At 52.0% G+C, this 18112-nt stretch overlaps 1 protein-coding gene across 1 annotated transcript in view; it reads right to left on the reverse strand.

Moving 5' to 3' along the window:
• Positions 1-14458: 14458 nt before the first annotated feature.
• The window catches only part of LOC112115804 (D-beta-hydroxybutyrate dehydrogenase, mitochondrial-like), a 48906-nt gene continuing 45252 nt past the window's right edge, over positions 14459-18112 (reverse strand). The window contains exon 4 of the mRNA XM_026650146.2: positions 14459-17429. Within this exon, the coding sequence (XP_026505931.1) occupies positions 16960-17429 (470 nt within the window). The 3' untranslated portion in view covers positions 14459-16959. The remainder of the gene's footprint in view (positions 17430-18112) is intronic.

Genomic DNA, 18112 nt, shown 5'->3' on the forward strand with positions numbered 1-18112 from the left:
AACTAGGGTGACCAGACAGCAAATGTGAAAAATCAGGACGGGGGTGGGGGTAATAGAAGCTTATATAAGAAAAATATCCAAAAATCAGGACTGTCCCTATAAAATCGGAACATCTGGTCACCCTAAAAGGAACTCAAATATTAAATTGCAGAACAACTAACTGGTATGTAACCTATCATTTAAATCAGCCTCTGTACCAGATAACTGGAGGGTAGGTAATGTAATGCCTATTTTTAAAAAAGATTCCAGAGGAGATCCTGACAATTAGAGGCCAGTAAGCCTAACTTCTGTACCGGGCAAATTGGTTGAAACTATAGTAATAAACAGAATGATTAGACACGTAGATAAACACAATATGCTGGGGGAAAGTCCACACGGCTTTTGTAAAGGGAAATCATGCCTCGCCAATCTATTAGAATTCTTTGAGGAGGTTGATAAGTATGTGGACAAGGCTGATCCAGTGGATATAGTCTTGGAATTTCAGAAAACCTTTGACAAAATCCCTCACCAAAGGCTCTTAAGCAAACTAAGCAGTCATGGGATAAGAGGAAAGATCCTCCAATGGATCAGTAACTGGTTAAAAGATAGAAAACAAAGGGTAGGAAGAAATGGTCAGTTTTCACCATGAAGAGAGGTTATTTACCCCTTCTCATGACACAAGAACCAGGGGTTACTCAATGAACTTAATAGGCAGCAGGTTTAAAACAAACAAAAGGAAGTACTTCATATAACACACAGTCAACTTGTGGAACTCATTGCCAGGGGATATTGTGAAGGCCAAAAGTATAACTGGGTTCAAAAAAGAATTAGATAAGTTCATGGAGGTTAGGTCCATCAACGGCTATTAGCCAAAATGGTCAGGGATGTGACCCCATGCTCCGGGTGTCCCTAAACCTCCAACTGCCAGAAGCTGGGACTGGATGACAGGGGATGGATCACTCAAAGTTACCCTGTTCTATTCATTCCCTGTGAAGCATCTGGAGATGGGACAAGAGCTATGTTATTAACTGTTGTGCTATGTGCAATTTTTCTAAAAGCCCCAGCTCCTGGAGTCAAGTCATTAGGTGAGAATCTCAGCTTGCATTTTTTTAAAGTAAGTTTCTAGCTGTGGGGGTTGCAGCAAAAAGTTGAACACGCATATCTGGACACCTGACCCAGAAAGATGGGATTGCATGATTTACAAGGAAAAGACAAAAAGGATCAAAACCCAGAAAGCAAATAAAAACCACCCAACATTTCTTAGTTTAAAAAAAATCTCAGTTTTAAAGCCAGTCTTGTGCTGTTTGGGTATGTTCACACTGGAATAAAAGGCTCGACGCACGGCCACGGCTGGCCCAGATTAGCTGACTCAGGCTCAAAGGGTTATGGGCGTAAAAATGTCTGTGTAGACGTTTAGGCGTGGGCTGGAGCCCGCGCTCTGGGAGGGTCCCAGAGCTCGGACTCAGGCTGCCTACACAGAAATCTTACAGCCCCGCAGCCCGAGTCAGCTGAGTAAACGTACCCTTTGGGCGCTAGGGCTGGCAGCGCTGCACCCCTTGGCTGACTCCAGCCATAAAGCTGGCTTGCTTCTCCCAGGAGGATCAGCTCCATGTACGGGTGCTCTGCAGTAGCATGGGGCCAACCGAAGGGCTCTGACACCAGACACCCTTCCTGCTGCCAGGGAGTGTGGACAGTGGGTGTGGCTGGGGCGTCCCTGCACTATGCAGAGCCTCAGCTGTGTTCTCAGCCGCTTGTGGCTATTGCGGTGTGGCCTAATTTACAGCAGCCCCCAGACTGCTCTGAATACAGCATAGGGCCTGGCTCTGCCCAGTCACTGCAGGACCTCGTGCATGCGCTAGGCACAGGTATCTAGGGGATCTAGCCCCTAGTCTAGCGCTTGGCGTCTACTGCTCATGAAGACTCCATCTATATTGAATTGTAGTGGAGCCGCCATAGAGGGTGTTACACTTCAGCAGATCAGAGGACAAGGGCTGAAGCTAGCATGATCTGGGAGAATCACATCTCCTTCAGTCTGTGCATTCTGCTCTCCTTGACACCAGTGCAACCCTGGAGTAACTGCACTGACTTACACAAGCGTCTCTTGAGATGTACACGGCAGAACAGAGCTGAATCTGAGCCCAGTATCACCATCTCGCTTGACGTATAATTAAAGACACATCAAGTGATTTACTTTGTTTTGATCTTATCTACTCTTTTCAGAAGAGCCATTTGTATAAAAAGTTTTAAAGTGTGACTTCGATGGGGCCATTAATGGGCTTACAATTAACCAGGCACTTGAGGGCATCCAGAGTGGTCAGTTTGTTGCAAGACCAAGCCCGGAGTCCATTCCCTGCCGATGGAATCCTGAACGCTTTGTCCAGGTGAGTTTTAACTGTCCCAAGCAGAGCAGTGAGGTTTCCAACAGGTCCCTTGGGAGACCACTGCACAGACAGATATCACACATCTTACTGAGTTTTCCCTCAGAGTCATTGAAAGTGGGATTTTTGTTATTTGACTTGGGTTTAATTCCATCCTTCTCCTACCCCCTTGGTTCCCCCAGTCTCCTTCCGCTCCCTTCACCTACAGAGAGATGTTTATTACAACCCTCCCATCACCATCATTTGGACATTTTGTTCTTTTAACCTTTCCTTACAAGTCAATCTCTCTCTCTAATTGTGGCTCTTCTCTGATTTCCCTCCAATTTGGCAGCATCAGCCAATGACGAAGTCTGCTGTATAACGGTAGGCACTTTTCTCTATTTTAAATAAACAGCAGTTCTATTTAATGGACAAAATGTATCATTAATTATCTGTGTTATCATAGAATCTCAGAGCTCTCAGTCCTGGACCAGGACTCCATTGTGCTAGGCATGGTGCAAACACAGAACAAAGACGATCCTTGCTGCAAAGAACGTGCAATCTAATTATAAGACAAGAGACAGCAGACGGATACAGACAGATGGGGGAGTCCAAGGACCCAAGGAAATACATATCGGTATGATGGGCTGTGGTCACCGCTGTCAAGTTTTTTGTGGCCATCACAGCAAAGGAGAGTTTTGAGAAGGGATTTGGCAGAGGGTGAGATAGCTTTGTGGCTGTTTATGAAGAGCTCCTCCCAGGCATGAGGAGCAGCATGGAAAAAAGCATGAAGGTGCCTGTTCGAAAATTAAACAGGTGGTCAACAGCGGCTGACTTCATGGGCTGAGGGGAGTTAGGAGCTGATACATGGATAGTGAGTGAGAGATGATCGGTAGGGTGGGGACAGGCCGTGACGGCGAAGACGAGCAGCCTGTGTCTGATGTGAGAGAGCAGGGAAAGCCAGCAGATGGATGCAGTAGGTGATGTATGTGCTTCTGGAGGTGAGAGAGACGATGTGGAAGCTCTCTAGCGGGTGAGAGCACAGACTATGTGGTCTTTGAAATTACACTGCTGTGGCCTTCTAGAGTCAAGAGAGTCAGGCTCCCTCCATGATGCCCAGCAGTAAATGCCAGAGTGGTACATATTCCAGCTGTGGATGTGCACGGAGGGAAGAGCAGACCCTTGAGACGGGATGGGGGAGAAGGGACCTGAGGGAGGATGTGGCTGAAAGAAAAGGGAGACAGGAAGAAAAGTAAGTGAATTCTTCTGGACTCAAAGCATCCACACCGGGAGTTAATCAGAAATAACTAGCCTGCTTTCAATTCCCACCTACCTCAACCGAGTTAACAGCCCTGTGTAGATAAATCTGAAAATATGTTCAGGGACCGCATTGGCTAATGTGCGTGTGAGGCCACTGCCCTCCATGGGGCAGAAGGAAGCACCTTCAGGGACTGGCCCACAGCAGGTGTAAGCTCTAATGCTCCCTGAGCTACTCGAGATCTCCAAGAAGTAGGGGCCTCTGCTTTAAATCACTGGTGTAAGGGAAGGGGCAGCATGAACCAGGGGACTGTGCAGCCCAGGTGAGCAGAACATGTGATCACAGGCACAGGCTGGCTCAGCCATGGGCAGGACCCTTCCCCGCACCTGAGACACCTGCTGCTGCCTGCATACCCAATGGGGCCAGGTTTTTACTGCTGTCGTGCAGGATGTTCAGACAGGGAGTCCAGCTCCCTGGCAGCTCAGCTGTTCCTCCCCTCCGCTCCTGGACCGCACTGCAGTGGGTGGCTGTGAGCAGAGAGGCCCGAGCGTTTAATTTCAACCCCGTTTAACTTCCTCAGAAGGGACGGTGCCAATATCCACAGCCTCGGAGTTGATGTTAATTTTGGCACCTTGGTTGAGTTTCTGGCGCATGCTATAGCTGCCACATGAAATATTTATGCAGAGGAATACACAGCGAGCTCTGTATGTTAAACTGCTGAGAAAACAAGCACAGCAGGGTCAGAGAGCTGTGGCTGGGGGACCCTGCAGTGAGCAGGCTTTGACAACGGACATAAATGCACAATGCTAATGTCCATGCGGGGAGTGGGTCTGCACCCCGGTGCTGGAGGAGGGAGTATGCCAGGGGCGTCACGGGTTAGATGGTCTTTGAGCAATCTGCTTTGGTGCCCCATAGTGCTTCTGCTAAGAGCAGGCACCTCCTGAGCATCTCTCCCACACGTGCTAGCGAGCCAAGGCCCATGATGTTATAACTCGAAACACGTTCATCATGCTGTGTCCCGAGAATCTCAGAAATTACATGGGGTATGTTACCATGTCTGTCAAAGATGTAGGAGTCAGTAGGTGGTACTAGGCACTCAGATGGGTAACATCATTTAGCTAGAACAATAAGAGATTCAGCCACTGTATGACTGTAGCGCACAAATGCTGCCATTTATTGAGACCTCAATTTCAATCTTAGCTGAGCCCTCTAGCTCTAGACAGAGGAACACAGCAGCACTTGCTACTATTTTGGCACCACTATGTTTTGTTTGCTTGCACAGGTATAACCCAAGAACAATTCAGAGAGACAGACACAAAACAGGGAACTACTTTGATTGGTTATATTCTGAGCTTCTAACAGGAAGTTCATCACAGCTGACAATAAGCATTTCTCCATGTTCTAAGGCCTACATGTTAAAATATGTGTAAGATATAGCACTGTCTGTAACATCACCATCCGGTGACTCCCAATAACCTTACATAATTTACATTCAGTATTGTACAATCACCACTGTCCTAATTCTCACTGAAAAAATGAAACTACACTACAAGACTATGGAGAAGGGGCAACCACAGCCACTGTCTGCTGCCTCTCTCCGTACTTTGATGCTAGTTCCTAAAAATAGAAACCATGTCATCAGCCTGCCACAAGCCACTTCCTTTGCAGTTCCAGACACCTAGAAGAGCCTCCTATGCTCATGATCTTTGTTCACATCTCTTCTGAATACATCTTTTCTCCCCTGTGCATTTTGATTCCTCCCATCCTTTGGGGTGACTTGTTATTTCACTCTGGGAAGTGCTGGAGTTATGGCTGGAATCACAGCTGCTGTGGGGTTCGGAATTTTGTTTTGTGGTTGAATCAGACAAAACCCGACGCTATTAACAGTGCACCAGGCCGTCCAGACTGATGCACCCTGCTCCCTGTTAAAGATTCTGGGAGGCCTTTCCTGCACTGAGCAGAACTAGAGCGATCCCTAGGGGGAAATCTAAACACAACGAGTCCCATCACATTCCCCAAGATCTGGGCACAAATCCCCCTTCTTCTGAGCAGAAAGGGGAGCTCTCCACAGGGCAGCATTAGTGAGGGGGTGTAAGGGTGCGAGACTCACCCCTGCGGAGCCTCCTGCTGGTCGTCTCTGGGAATTAGCTCATTTTCCAGCCAGGAGCACCCTCTGCAGGCTGGTGAGCCACTACCGCTTGGCCCCCCATGTCCCTCCCAGACCTGGTGCCCCATTATCTGGGGTGCTGCCCCCTGGCAGTAACCCCTCAGTCTTAGGGTCTCCCCTGCCCAGGGAACCCCCACCCACTATCCCCACCTCGCCTCAGTATAAGGCTACTGCCAGTCATTGTCTAGCCCCACGCCCTAGGGCAGACTGCAGTATCAGCCTACTCATCACTGGCAAGGTTAGGTTTGGACCTGCTGCCTTGGCCTACCCCTGGGCTGCCCTCTGCAAACCCCAGTACCCCTTGGCCTTCTGCTAGGCCGCAGCCTGGGGCTTTCCAGGCTGGAGCTCCCCAGCTCCTCAGCCTTTCCCCAGCCCTGCTCCACTCAGGTACACTCTGTCTCTAGCTCGCTGCAGCCAGGGCCAGGTCCCTCTACAGCTAGAACGAGACTGCCGAGCTCCTGGCTCCCAGCCTCCTATATAGGGCCAGCTGAGGCCTGATGGGGCGTGGCCCAGGTGAGCTGCCTCCCCAGTCAGCCAATTAGCTGTTTTCCCTGTCACAGCCCTCTCCCAGGGCTGGTTTAAGCCCTTCAGGGCAGGAGCGGAGTAACCACCCTGCTGCAGGGGGGCAGGGGATGTGCATTAGTCCTCCCTAGAGCTCTACATGCACTATCTGGAAAAGTTAATCTGGTTCTATGGGCCCCTGGGCACTGGGCAGCTAAGACGGACCATGGGGAATCTCTGGCAGCCCAGCTCCTTCAGGGCTGCGCTACCTGGGCCTAGTGGGACCCCACAGCCAGAAGGGAGGCAAGGGGCCTCTGCATAGCTAGCCCTGTGCTTTCCTGCAGCCTAGGAGATCCATAAGGTTTGGGGTCAGAACCCCCCAGCAGCAGGGTTTGGCAGGAACTCTGGGAGGAAACCTCAAGGAATTTTCCTTCACCTGGTCCCCTCTGTGTGTGTCTGTGTTACTGCTAGATAGAGAAACCAGGGCCCACCCCTGCAGCCCTTGCTCCAATGAGGAGTCAGGCCCTGAAGCAGCACAGATGCTCTGCGGGGAGGGTAAGAGACAATGTTTCCTCCCAAGGGCCCCATCCTGCTCCCAGCGGTAGGTTCGTTCGCTGCTGGAAGACACAATTGGCCTCCACGTGTGCTGCTGTGGCTGCTGCAGAAAGTGCCTTTGATGTGTGCTTAGGGTGACCAGATCACAACACTAAAATATCAGGACACATTGGGGTGCCATCAGCCCCGCCCACAGTCCACCCCTGCTCCTCCAGGCTCCGTCCCAGGTCCCGCCCCCTCCCCGCTCGCCCCTCCCCACCGCGCCCTTCCTCATCCCCCATCCCCCTGATGGCTTGCTGCATCCCTCCTAAGTCCCCCACCCACTGCTCGCCTCCTCACGCCCACCCGCCGGCCGCTCGCTCACTCACCTCTTCACCATCCCCACCCGCCACTCGCCTCTTCACCCCCCGCCTGCCACTCACCCCTACGGCGCCGACTTCCCCTCTGCCGAGTGAGTACTCACCCACCCCCCGCCTCTTCCCGCCCAAGCATCTGCCCTCACTCTGCTCCCATTCCACCTCCTTCCCCCAAGTCCCCGCCCCTGCCTCTTCTCCACCTCCTCCCCTAAGCGCGCCACATCCCTGCTCCTCCCCCCTCCCTCCCTCCCGGAAAGTGCTAAGCGCCGCCAAACCGCTGTTAGGCGGCGGGAAGTGCTGGAGGGGGGCAGGAGCAGGGACGCGGTGCGCTGGGGGGGGAGAAGGAGGCGAGAAGGGGGGAGCTTGGCTGCAATTTTTCCTGTGGAATCGGCGCCTCCCTCCCGCTCGCCTTCTTACCTGAATATCGGGACAAATGGCATCCCGATCGTACATTGATCAGGACACGGGACAAAGGGTTAAATATCGGGACAGTCCCGATTTTATCGGGACATCTGGTCACCCTATGTGTGCTAGAGCAGGAGCGTTACACAGCACAGAAGCATGGTCAGGCTCAGACTGACGCGGGACGCCTTAAACAGTTAGGGTGTGTGCATGGGGCAAAGCTCGGCGCCACCGCAAACGGACACAGCTGCCCACCGTGACCCGTTTCAATGTGGTCCATTAGCCGAACTAACCCATTTTGAAATTATGATGAGTTACATCATTTAAAAAAATACTCGTCCTGACAAACTTAGGAAAGTCAAGAGCTGCCAGACCGACAGCAGGAGTGGATTGGTCACTGTGCCTCGGGGCTACAGCAACCCCTGGGAGAAAAGTGTGCCCTGCTAACAGAGCTTGCTCAGACACTGCCATGATGTGACTCGTGTGTGTGTGGGGGGAAATCGGGATGCACAAGCTAATGAGTATCAGCAAATGCTCCACCACAACGAGGAACCACTTCTTGAAGTGAAACAGCATTTTTCCTGTACAACAGTTGAGGGAGTGCATTTAGGAAATGATAAATACCACAACAGCTCAGAAGTATCCAGCATCCAGCTGAAAATAGCAGGGGAGTGCAGATAGCCAGCAACTACACAACTGGAATTTGGCCAAGACACTTGGCCAACTCACCTCTGCTTGCAAGATGTTTCATGGGCTCTAATAACCACAGGTCACCATGACCTCAGTTTTCTGCCTCATCCAAAAGAAACTTAGTTTCTCTGACTCATTTCAGGGATTTTTGCCCTCTGTCTGCAAGAGATTTCTGCGGAAGTCACTTTCTTCTCACCCACTCTGATTAAAAATTGGGAAAGAACATAGATAAATTGCAGCTGTGTAAATAGCTCTCAAATTTCCTTAACAAACCAAGGTGGATTAAAAAACATTGCAGCCTAACAGGAAAGTAACTGATTTATTTGCAGAACAGGGCAAGACTAACTAAACTGCTCTGGCTTAGGAGCTGACGAAAGGCCAGTCAGCTCTACCCACCTACTTTAAACTCTCATTTCTCTGCAGTTGGTTAAGTATTTTCTTATCTGGTATGAAAAGTTTCACGGTGCAAATATTCACAAGAGCCTGTATCTTTACAGCTGCAGTGATTCAAGCTGGTTAGGAACAAATTCTCTTTTATACTGTGTTTGCATTTAGTAACCAGAGACTAAAACAAATGGCCAGCTGCTGTAATTGCTTCATTTTCCATTAACCTTCAACAGATTGTCTGTATCCGGTGAGCTTCCATGTTTGCATCTGCAGGGGTCTCTTTAGTGCAGAGGGTCTCAACCTTTCCAGAGCCTGATTTGTCTTGTGTACCCACAAGTTTCACCTCACTTAAAAACTTACAAAATCAGACATAAAAATACAAAAGTGTCACCGCATGCTATTACTGAAAAATTGCTTATTTTCTCATTTTTACCATATAATTATAAAATAAATCAATTGGAATATAAATATTGTACTTACATTTCAGTGTATAGAGCAGTATAAACACGCCATTGTCTGTATGAAGTTTTAGTTTGTACTGACTTCACTAGTTCTTTTTATGTGGCCTGTTGTAAAACAAGGTAAATATCGAGATGAGTTGATGTACCCCTTGGAAGAGCTCTGATTACTACCCCTGGTTGAGAACCACTGCTTTAGTGTCTTTATGTTACCTACAGTTGATCATATAACAGCCACTTCTGTTCTCATGCTATTGCTATTATAACCCACTGTTTTCCCATTATTTTTCTGTCCTGCTTTCCTCTCTGTCCAGTTCTCCAGATCTGACCCTTCTATTCGTATTTCACTTTTTCATTACAAAGTGAGTGTAAATTGCAAAACTCCTTTTAATTCCAAGAAGTAGCATTAGGGATTCAGATCAGAAACATACCAGCCCCTGTGCTACTCAGATACCTAGAAGAAGTATAAAGAGCAGATTCAATACGAACTACAAGGAGTTTTTGGCTTCCACAGCTTGGTGCCTGATTCCAGTTGGTGACAAAGGAGAACAAGTCACCTTCTGGTGAACTCTAAAAAGTAAAGGTATGGAGCCAGATTTTCAAAGTGCAGCACATCCAACAGCGAGCACACCTTTGCACATGCCTAGTCATGCATGGAAGTGCCCAGTAAGCCGACCCAGATCTGGTGTTTGCATGTGCACAGAACCAGTTATGTGTCCAAGTGCTCATGTGTGCACTAAAAGAGCAAACTGGGTGCACACAATGGGATATTTGTACATGTAAGTTAAGTGAACACAATGGCATGTGGCTAGCTCTGGAACTGGCTCAGTGTAGGACCTCTCCCCTCATCTTAATCCATTTTTAATTTAACTAAAAGGAGGGGAGGGGTAGCTTGGTGGTTTGAGCACTGGCCTGCTAAACCCAGGTTTGTGAGTTCAATCCTCAACAGGGCTACTTAGGGATCTGGGGCAAAATCAATACTTGGTCCTGCTAGTGAAGGCAGGGGGCTGGACCCAATGACCTTTCAAGGTCCCTTTCAATTCTAGGAGATGGGATATCTCCATTATTTTATTTAAATCACTTCCATTTAATTGTAGCTTTTAACTTCCTTATCACACCCATGATTGTCTGCATACAGAACTACTGCATACTCCCACGTTCAGAAAGAACTGTCAGTCACTGCCACCGGACGTGAGGAGGTTCAGCAATGAGCCCCATAACAAGAACAAAAGTTTAACTTCATGGCATACTCTGACTACCAACAGCAGGGTTACCATTCGTCCGGATTCTCCCGGACAGGTCCGGCTTTTCTGACTTAAAAATAGCGTCCGGGGGGAATTTGTAAATGTCCGGATTTCCCCCCCATGCAGAGCGCGGCACGGCTGACAGGGCAGCCAGCCGGATCGAGCCACTCGCACAGGGCTCCGGCAGCCAGAGCCCCTCCTCCACTTCCCCCCTCCTCTCCCCTGCAGCTTCAGATCACTCCCCTCCTCTCTCTCCCCCCCTCCCTGCAGTCACAGATCGCTGGACGTTCGCATCGGGCCCCCGGCAGTCTGGAGCTCCTCCCCCTGCCCTGCTGCCCAGCGCGCCGCTCAGCAGCACTCTGTGAGGGCGGGAACCGGGCTATGCGCTCCGTGGGGGAGCGCGGCAGCGTGGAGCCCGACACGCTGTTCTGAGCGGCACGGTAAGGGGGCCAGGGGGTCGGAGAAGGGGCAGGGGGGTTCTGGAGGGAGCAGTCAAGAGACAGGGAGCAGGGGGAGGGTTGGATGGGTCAGGAGTTCTGGGGGGGCTGTCTGGGAGTGGGGGTGTGGATAAGGTTTTGGGCAGTCAGGGTACAGGTAGGGGGTAGGGTCCTAGGGGGAGGCAGTTAGGGTGGGGGGGTCTCAGGAGGGGGCAGTCAGGGGACAAGGAACAGGGAGGCTTAGGTAGGGGGTGGGGTTCTGGAGGGCAGTTAGGAGCAGGGGTCCCAGGAGGGGTGGTCAGGGGACAAGGAGCGGGGCGGGGTTGGGAGTTCTGGGGTGGGCTGTCAGGGGGCAGGGGTGGGGAGAGGGATCGGAGCAGTCAGGGGACAGGGAGCAGAGGGGTTTAGATGAGTCGGGAGTTTGGGGCGGGGGGCTGTCAGGGGGTGGGGAGTGGTTGGATGGGGCGTGGGAGTCCCGGGGGTCTGTCTGGGGTGGGGGTGTGGATAAGGGTTGGGGCAGTCAGGGGACAGGTAGGGGGTAGGGTCCTAGGGGGCCAGTTAGGATGGGGGGAGGGTCTCAGGAGGGGGCAGTCAGGGAACAAGGAGCAGGGAGGCTTAGGTAGGGGGTGGAGTCCTGGGGGGCAGTTAGGGGCAGAGGTCCCAGGAGGGGGCAGTCAGGGGACAAGGAGCGTGGGGAGGGTTGGGAGTTCTGAGGGGGGAGGAAGTGGAAGGGGCAGGGGCGGAGCTAGGGCAGGATGGGGGCGGGGCTAGGGCAGGGCTCCTCCCGTCCTCTTTTTTGATTGTTGAAATATGGTACCCCTAACCAACAGAATCATGAACCCAGCGCTGGAAAGGAGCACTTGGGCCAGCTTGGCTGTCCCCTGCCTGCTCACAGTTCACGTAACTCCCGCCTTTGTTAATAAAGAAGTATTTATCTGATACTTGCTATTCCAGAACTGCAGGTTTGCACCTTTCAGTGGTGGGAGTTTGTCTGCACAGAGCTTTCACCCCAACAGGAAGTGATACTGGTGATTGACAGCTCATCTGAGAGTTCTTAAAGGGACAGAGAAGAGGCATGCAGCAGCAGTCCAAGAACAGGCTGGGGACCCAGAAGTTCCTGAGTTCTAATCCCGGCAGTGACACCAGCACCCGCTGCCACCTTGGGCAAGTCACGTACCCTTTGAGTTTCAATTCTCCATCTGTGAAAAGGGGATAATTCTATCTGGCCTGGCAGCTCTGTGTGCGTGTCATTGTCTGCAGAACGCTAAGCCAATGAGCAGTGCTGTAAACGCACCATTGGTCAACCTGAACGGCGTGGCTCTGAGAAAATTGCACCATGGAAATAGGGTTACCAGGCATCCGGTTTTCAACCAGAATGCCCGGTCGAAAAGGTACCCTGGCAGCTCCGGTCTGGCAGTGAGTCTTGGGTGCTCCTGGTCGTCTTCGGCACCAGTGAATGTTCTCCCTACCTGCTCTTGCTCTGTGCTGCTCCCGGAAAGCAACCGCCAGGTTCCTGTGGCCCCTAGGCGCTGGGGTGGCCAGGGACTGGGAGGCTCTGAGCACTGCCTCTGCCCCCAGTGCCGGCTCCGCAACTCCCATTGGCTGGGAACCGCAACCAATGGGAGTTGCGGGCGGCAGTGCCTGCAGACACGAAGGCAGTGCACATCGCGCAGAGCCACCTGGCCACCTATGCGCCTAGAGGCCGCAGGGACCTGGTGGCCACTTCCTCAGAACTATGGTAAGCGCCGCTGGGCCCCCACACCCCAACCTCCTGCACCTCATCCCCGGGCCCACCCCAGAGCCCATACCCCCAGCTGGAGCCCTCACCCCCCCGCACCCCAAATCCCTCATCCCCAGCCCCATCCAAGCCTGCACCCCCAGCCCAGAGCCCATGCCCGCTCTCGCACCCCAACCCCCTGCCCCAGCCCAGTGAAAATGAGTGAGTGTGGGGAAGAGCGAGTGACGGTGGGGGGTGGAGCAAGTGGGGGCGGGGCCTTGGAGAAGGGGAGGGGCAGGGGGCAGGGCAGGGGTGTTCGGTTTTGTGTGATTAGAAAGTTGGCAATCCTACATGGAAAGTATAAAATAAAGCTGCTGTTTGAGTCGCTGAGCTTCCTTGCACACTGATGGAGCTGCCGCTTAGTGATCAGCCACATCCCCACCATCAGAGACCGAGCAGAGACAGTGAAGCCGGGCAGAACGTTTGCTTGCTATCACAAAAATTAAACACGTTCCACCAACAAGAAATGATTCCCAAGCCCTGCCTGGATGTGGATAAAAGACTCAGAAAGCCACTCCTTTTGCCTCTATCCATAACATGGAGATAATAATCCTTATTTTGTCTGTCTTGCCTCTGCAGACCCTAAGCTCTGTGGGGCTGGGGACCTTACATCTGCACAGCACAGCACAGCACCCACCGCAATAGGGCCCAGATCTTGAATGTGGCCATCAGGGGCAACCGTAACACCACTAAACCAAACAATCATGAGCTGAATTGGCTGGGGAGCCCGTGAACCGCGGCCCTCGACTGATGGACGCTGACCTGCTCTGGTGTTCGCAGCCATGCGTCAGGGGGTCTGTCAAGAGCCTCAATGGCGCTGAGCGTAGAGCAGCATTTGTTCAGTGCATGGGGGGGTGGTACCAGTGCAGGCTACATACCTCTTCATCCTTCTCTCCCTATTGGCACCATAGAGGGCAGGTCCGTTTCAATGACAGAATATGAACTCCTACGATTTTAAAAGCCACACAGAGCTCAATCCTGGAGCCCTTACTTACCTGAGTCCCTTTACTCCAATGGGGCTACTCAGGGAAGTAAGTACTGCAGGATCAAGCCTGTGACAGACCTGGCAATATCCTGGACAAACTTTATAAAGTTAAATGTGTGTGTCATTGTGGGCCAGGGGCTGTCTGTAATTCCACAGGGGAGGGAGTCTGCAGGTCTCCAGGAACTAAGAACAGTGGAGGGCAAATTCACTCACGTTGTAACAACTCCTGCCAGGCACCACTGCCTGAAAAGGCTCACGGATACGGGTTCCAATTGGATTCTCTAGATTATCCAAAAGTCCTTTCTTTGTTGGTTAACAGTCTGCATCTAAAGTGACTCAAGGCCTGCTTTCTGATCCAGCACCTGGACAGGCCCTTCTAGCCAAGGGAGGGGCCCCACTCCTTTCTGAGCAGGGGTGAAGGGACTCATGGAGGAGCTTGTTCTGAACCTGTCCCCACAGGAAGACCCCGGTGTGGGATTCAAAGGACTGGTTCCTACCAGAGCCGCTGCTGGGGTGATCACTAGTAAGTTCTTCAGCATGCGTGTAGTTCTTTTATTGTTTTCAGTGTTTTCTTCGTCCTGCTTTCACCTCAAGCATGCCCTTGCTTAGAAAGGGCTGCGCAGTACCTTACACCTATGGATAATTACGCTGTTGAGAGCCTCTGAGGGGAAGGCAAAGCAGTGGGCTCAGGCAGTCTGACGGCTGGGGAAGTCACAGTGGAGGCAGGGAGCTGTGCCGCTCAGTAGGGAGAGAGACACAGGTCTCCACCTAAGAGAGGTGACGGCTGAGGAGCCGGGAGCTTGAGAGCGACTGCTGTGCTGGACCAGAGACGCCCTGATCTGTGACAGAGCCCACAGAGAAAAAAAAGAGAAAATGTAAAAAATACGAGTATTGGAAAATCCATGTTCTCTATAAATCTCCTTTATTTTCCCTTCTGTGTAATCAAGTGGTACTTAGTGTTCCCAGAATTTCACAGTGCAGGTGACACAAAGGATACAGAGGACAGCAGCCGTGCAGTGCTGTAGCTTAACACCAGGGTATCTTATCTTTTCCAGTAACAGGCATCCTGCATCCCTGACATTCTCTGTACACTTGTGATCTGCAATGGAAAATAGCCCTACAGCCCAGCGTTTCCAATCCTTATTTATAACACATGCCCTCTCCACACAAGCTCCACGTGAAGCCTCCCTTACTCTCAAGAGGTTTCGCGACATCAAATAGCATTTACAACTGGAGTCAGACTCCAGCCACAGGTACAGTCTGTGTCCTATAAAATGCTGTAACTCACATAGGAGGGCAGGGTCGGGATAAGCGACAAACTGGTTTGAAATTCACTTTTCTCTCGTATCAGTTTGAAACAGAACAAACAACAGCAGCAGGGTGTGTGTGTGCTGTATACCTGTGCTGAAGTTGGACGATCGATCCCCAACCTGACCAGCAGTGCTGGGAGTCAGATCGTGGTCTTACAAACAGTCACTCCTTAGAGAAGGGGTGAGGTGCTGAGCAACTCCAGCACTAGCACAGACAAAGCACCCCGATGCTACGAACAACAGGCCCCATCCCCGAGCCACCAGACACATCTATTCTCATTAGCTGCAGAGATACTAGGAAGGTTTCTGAGGAGACACTTATTGTCATATTGCCATTTCATTGTGAAATATTAATAAAAGGAAAGAAATGATGCCCCTGGCAGCATCCACTCAGGGCTTTGTACTCAGACTATCCAGGCATTTCAGTCTCCTGTGGGGATGGTTCTTATTCAGTGTGAGTGTCTGGGGGTTGTTGAGAAGGCAGGTTAGGCAGGGTCAAAGAGGGGCCAGCTAGTGCCAGCCATGAGGATGCTATTTGTGCTGGGGACACCCACCCACTAGGAGCTGGATGGAACCTCCCCTGCCCCAACTCACTCTCCCCAGGGCACTGAGCACCCAGTGATCGTGGCATCCCCTCCCTCTCAACCCAGAGGGGGTCCAGGACAACAGCAGAGCTGGAGGCTACATGACCAGGAAGTGCTCACAGGACGCCCTGGATTAAGCAACAACAATAATCCCTCTCTGCTGTTTCCTACAGGGGTTCTTGTTTAATCAACAGACCTGAATGGCACAGTCCCTGGCTACAGCCTTTCACAGAGTTAACGACCTCAACACCAAACAGCCAGCCAAGCTCCCAGGAACCACCACCCAGCTCCAGAGAACCCTGTCCTGACTTCTGATCAGCAAACGGTTGCTTCTCCCTCTGAGGGTCCTCGCCCAGCCCTCTAGTGAGCACTAACGAGGCCCAGCTGCACTGAGAGCCTTCGCTCAGCCAGGCACACAGCTGAGATGCTCAAGCCCCTGACAGGGGTTATTAACCCATAAATCTCCACGCTGCTGGCTGGCTCAGCCTGGCTTTCTCCAGGGGCTCCAGTGAGCCAAGGTATGGCAGGCTCCATGAACTCTGGACGGGATGTGACAATCTGCCTGGCCCTTCCCCAGGGCAGTGGATCTGGGCAGGAGATTCTCAGTAGGAACAACTGGTGTCTCTGGGGGTGGAGCGACAGGAGCAGCTGCTGGGGCAGCCCCAATGTGGTTTTATTCCAAAACTGGACCAGAAGCCAAGTGCCTGTTTGTCTTCCAGAGGTGAAAGTCTGCCCACGAAGGGGCATTTCTAGGGCTAGCTAAGCCCCGGTCTTAGGGCCTGTCGCTCCAGCAGCCAATGAGAGAGCCAGGGACGGTTCCAACCCCCTTTAGACATGCTCCCTCCCAGCCCATGTCTGGGCCCTGGCTCTAGCAGTGGCTCCGTCTGCTCCCTGGTTACAGTGCCTGGAGAGGACGGCCTCTCTCTACTGAGATTTTGCACATGCGGAGCCATCTAGTTTTTTCCTAGCCTGAGCCTGCATAATTAAGCCATTTAGAGGTCATGCTGCTGTTTTCCTTAGAGACGGCTGTGGAGCCGTGTGACTCAGCAATATCACGAGGACGGGGAGCAGAGAAGCTGTGACTGACCTATTTCTGATCTAATGGAAAACGCTTCTTTTGTTTCCCATTTGAGCTCTTTTATTTGAGACACCTACTAGCATCACCACAACCGGTGCCCTTGGCAAGATCCATCCCGGGGGGAGCTCACTGGCCTCATTACACCAGGAACAGATTTGTCCCATTATAACAACCCTTCCCCTGCCTCCTCCACAGCCCAGTGGAACATGCCCTTGGAACAGCCGGGAGTGAGGACTAGAAAGAGGCCAGACCTAGTCTTTTCTCAGTGTTCCACAACACAGACATGGGCCGAAGCCCCGATCCTGCCCAAACTGCCTCGTGCAGAGAGACGTGGTGTTCCAGAGCCCGCCCGTCTCTAGCTACCGCTGATCAGTTTTAAGATCCGAATACATACAGTGAGTGGGTGCTGTCAGGCCAGTTATTTAAAGTGTGGCTCAGTAAATATACAGCCAGTCCGCAACTGCAGTGGGCAGGTGAGTGACGACGTGCAGCCTCACCCGCCAGTGGGCCTCCATGGGATTGTACCGGGTGTAAGGGTACTTGGAAGTGAGCGCATCCGTGATGTCGTTCAGGACGAGGGACATGTCCTTCAGGCCGCCGTTAATGAAGGACTTCATCAGGGTTATCTGGCGTGTGAAATAGGGTTTCCCATAGTCTTCCTGGACAGTTTTGTTGGCTCTTCTCCACAGCTCCTCTGCTTGGGCTTCGATGCTCTCCGGCGTCAGAATGCCAGTAGCAGCTACAAAGTTGCTGGGCTCAATGAGGATAACGCGGACTCCCCAGCGGTACATTTCCTGCCGGAGGCAGTCGGAGAAGGCTGCCACGCCAAACTTGGAAATGCAATAGGAGGAGCGGGAAGGGCTGGCCATCCGCCCTAACATGCTGGTGATGTTCACCACACGACCTGGAGTGGACAGAGACAGGAAAAGGAAATTGGTAGCCTCTGTTCTGGGCTGGGCAGGATGGACGCCCGAACAGACTGGTGACAGGATAACCTGTTCAGGGAATAATCTCCAGACAACATAAACTCTGTGCTGGAGGACAAGGGGCTCTTCAGCCAGGACATGGCAGCAAGCACCCTCCTTTGATCCTCATGCTACTGACGCATCCTCTCCCTCAGCCCTGGATGCTGACTGACGTCCAGAAATCACACTGTCGTCAGGGGTCCCCAACACAAACATGGTTAATCTCATTACCGGTCATCTTCTCAATCTACGTCCCCTCCTCCCTGTGCCTGGAAGACCTTGCCCCTCTCCACCTCCACACCAGGAATAATTCCGCTGGTACTCACGTTGTATGTGCTAGCTGGGTATTCGCCAAGGAGGAGCGGGGGACAGAAGCTGAGGCAGCCATGTTTGTTGTGGGCACATGGATGGGGATTTCCAATGGCCACGGCCACGCCATCTGTTCCATAAACTCACCAAAGAGCTGCAGATTATCCTCATTTCCGGGTAATACAGACAGGGCTGGCTCAGGAGCATTTGGGGCCCAAAGCTGGGAGCCCCAGGACTCTCTGGGTGGCCTTCTCCCCCTGCCCCCCGCCCCTATGCCAGTGCAGGGGAGGTTTCTCTGCAGTCCATTCACATA

This window comes from Terrapene carolina, unplaced genomic scaffold, assembly GCF_002925995.2.
Source record: "Terrapene carolina triunguis isolate 2854851 unplaced genomic scaffold, T_m_triunguis-2.0 Scaffold88, whole genome shotgun sequence".
NCBI classification, from domain to species: domain Eukaryota; kingdom Metazoa; phylum Chordata; order Testudines; family Emydidae; genus Terrapene; species Terrapene triunguis.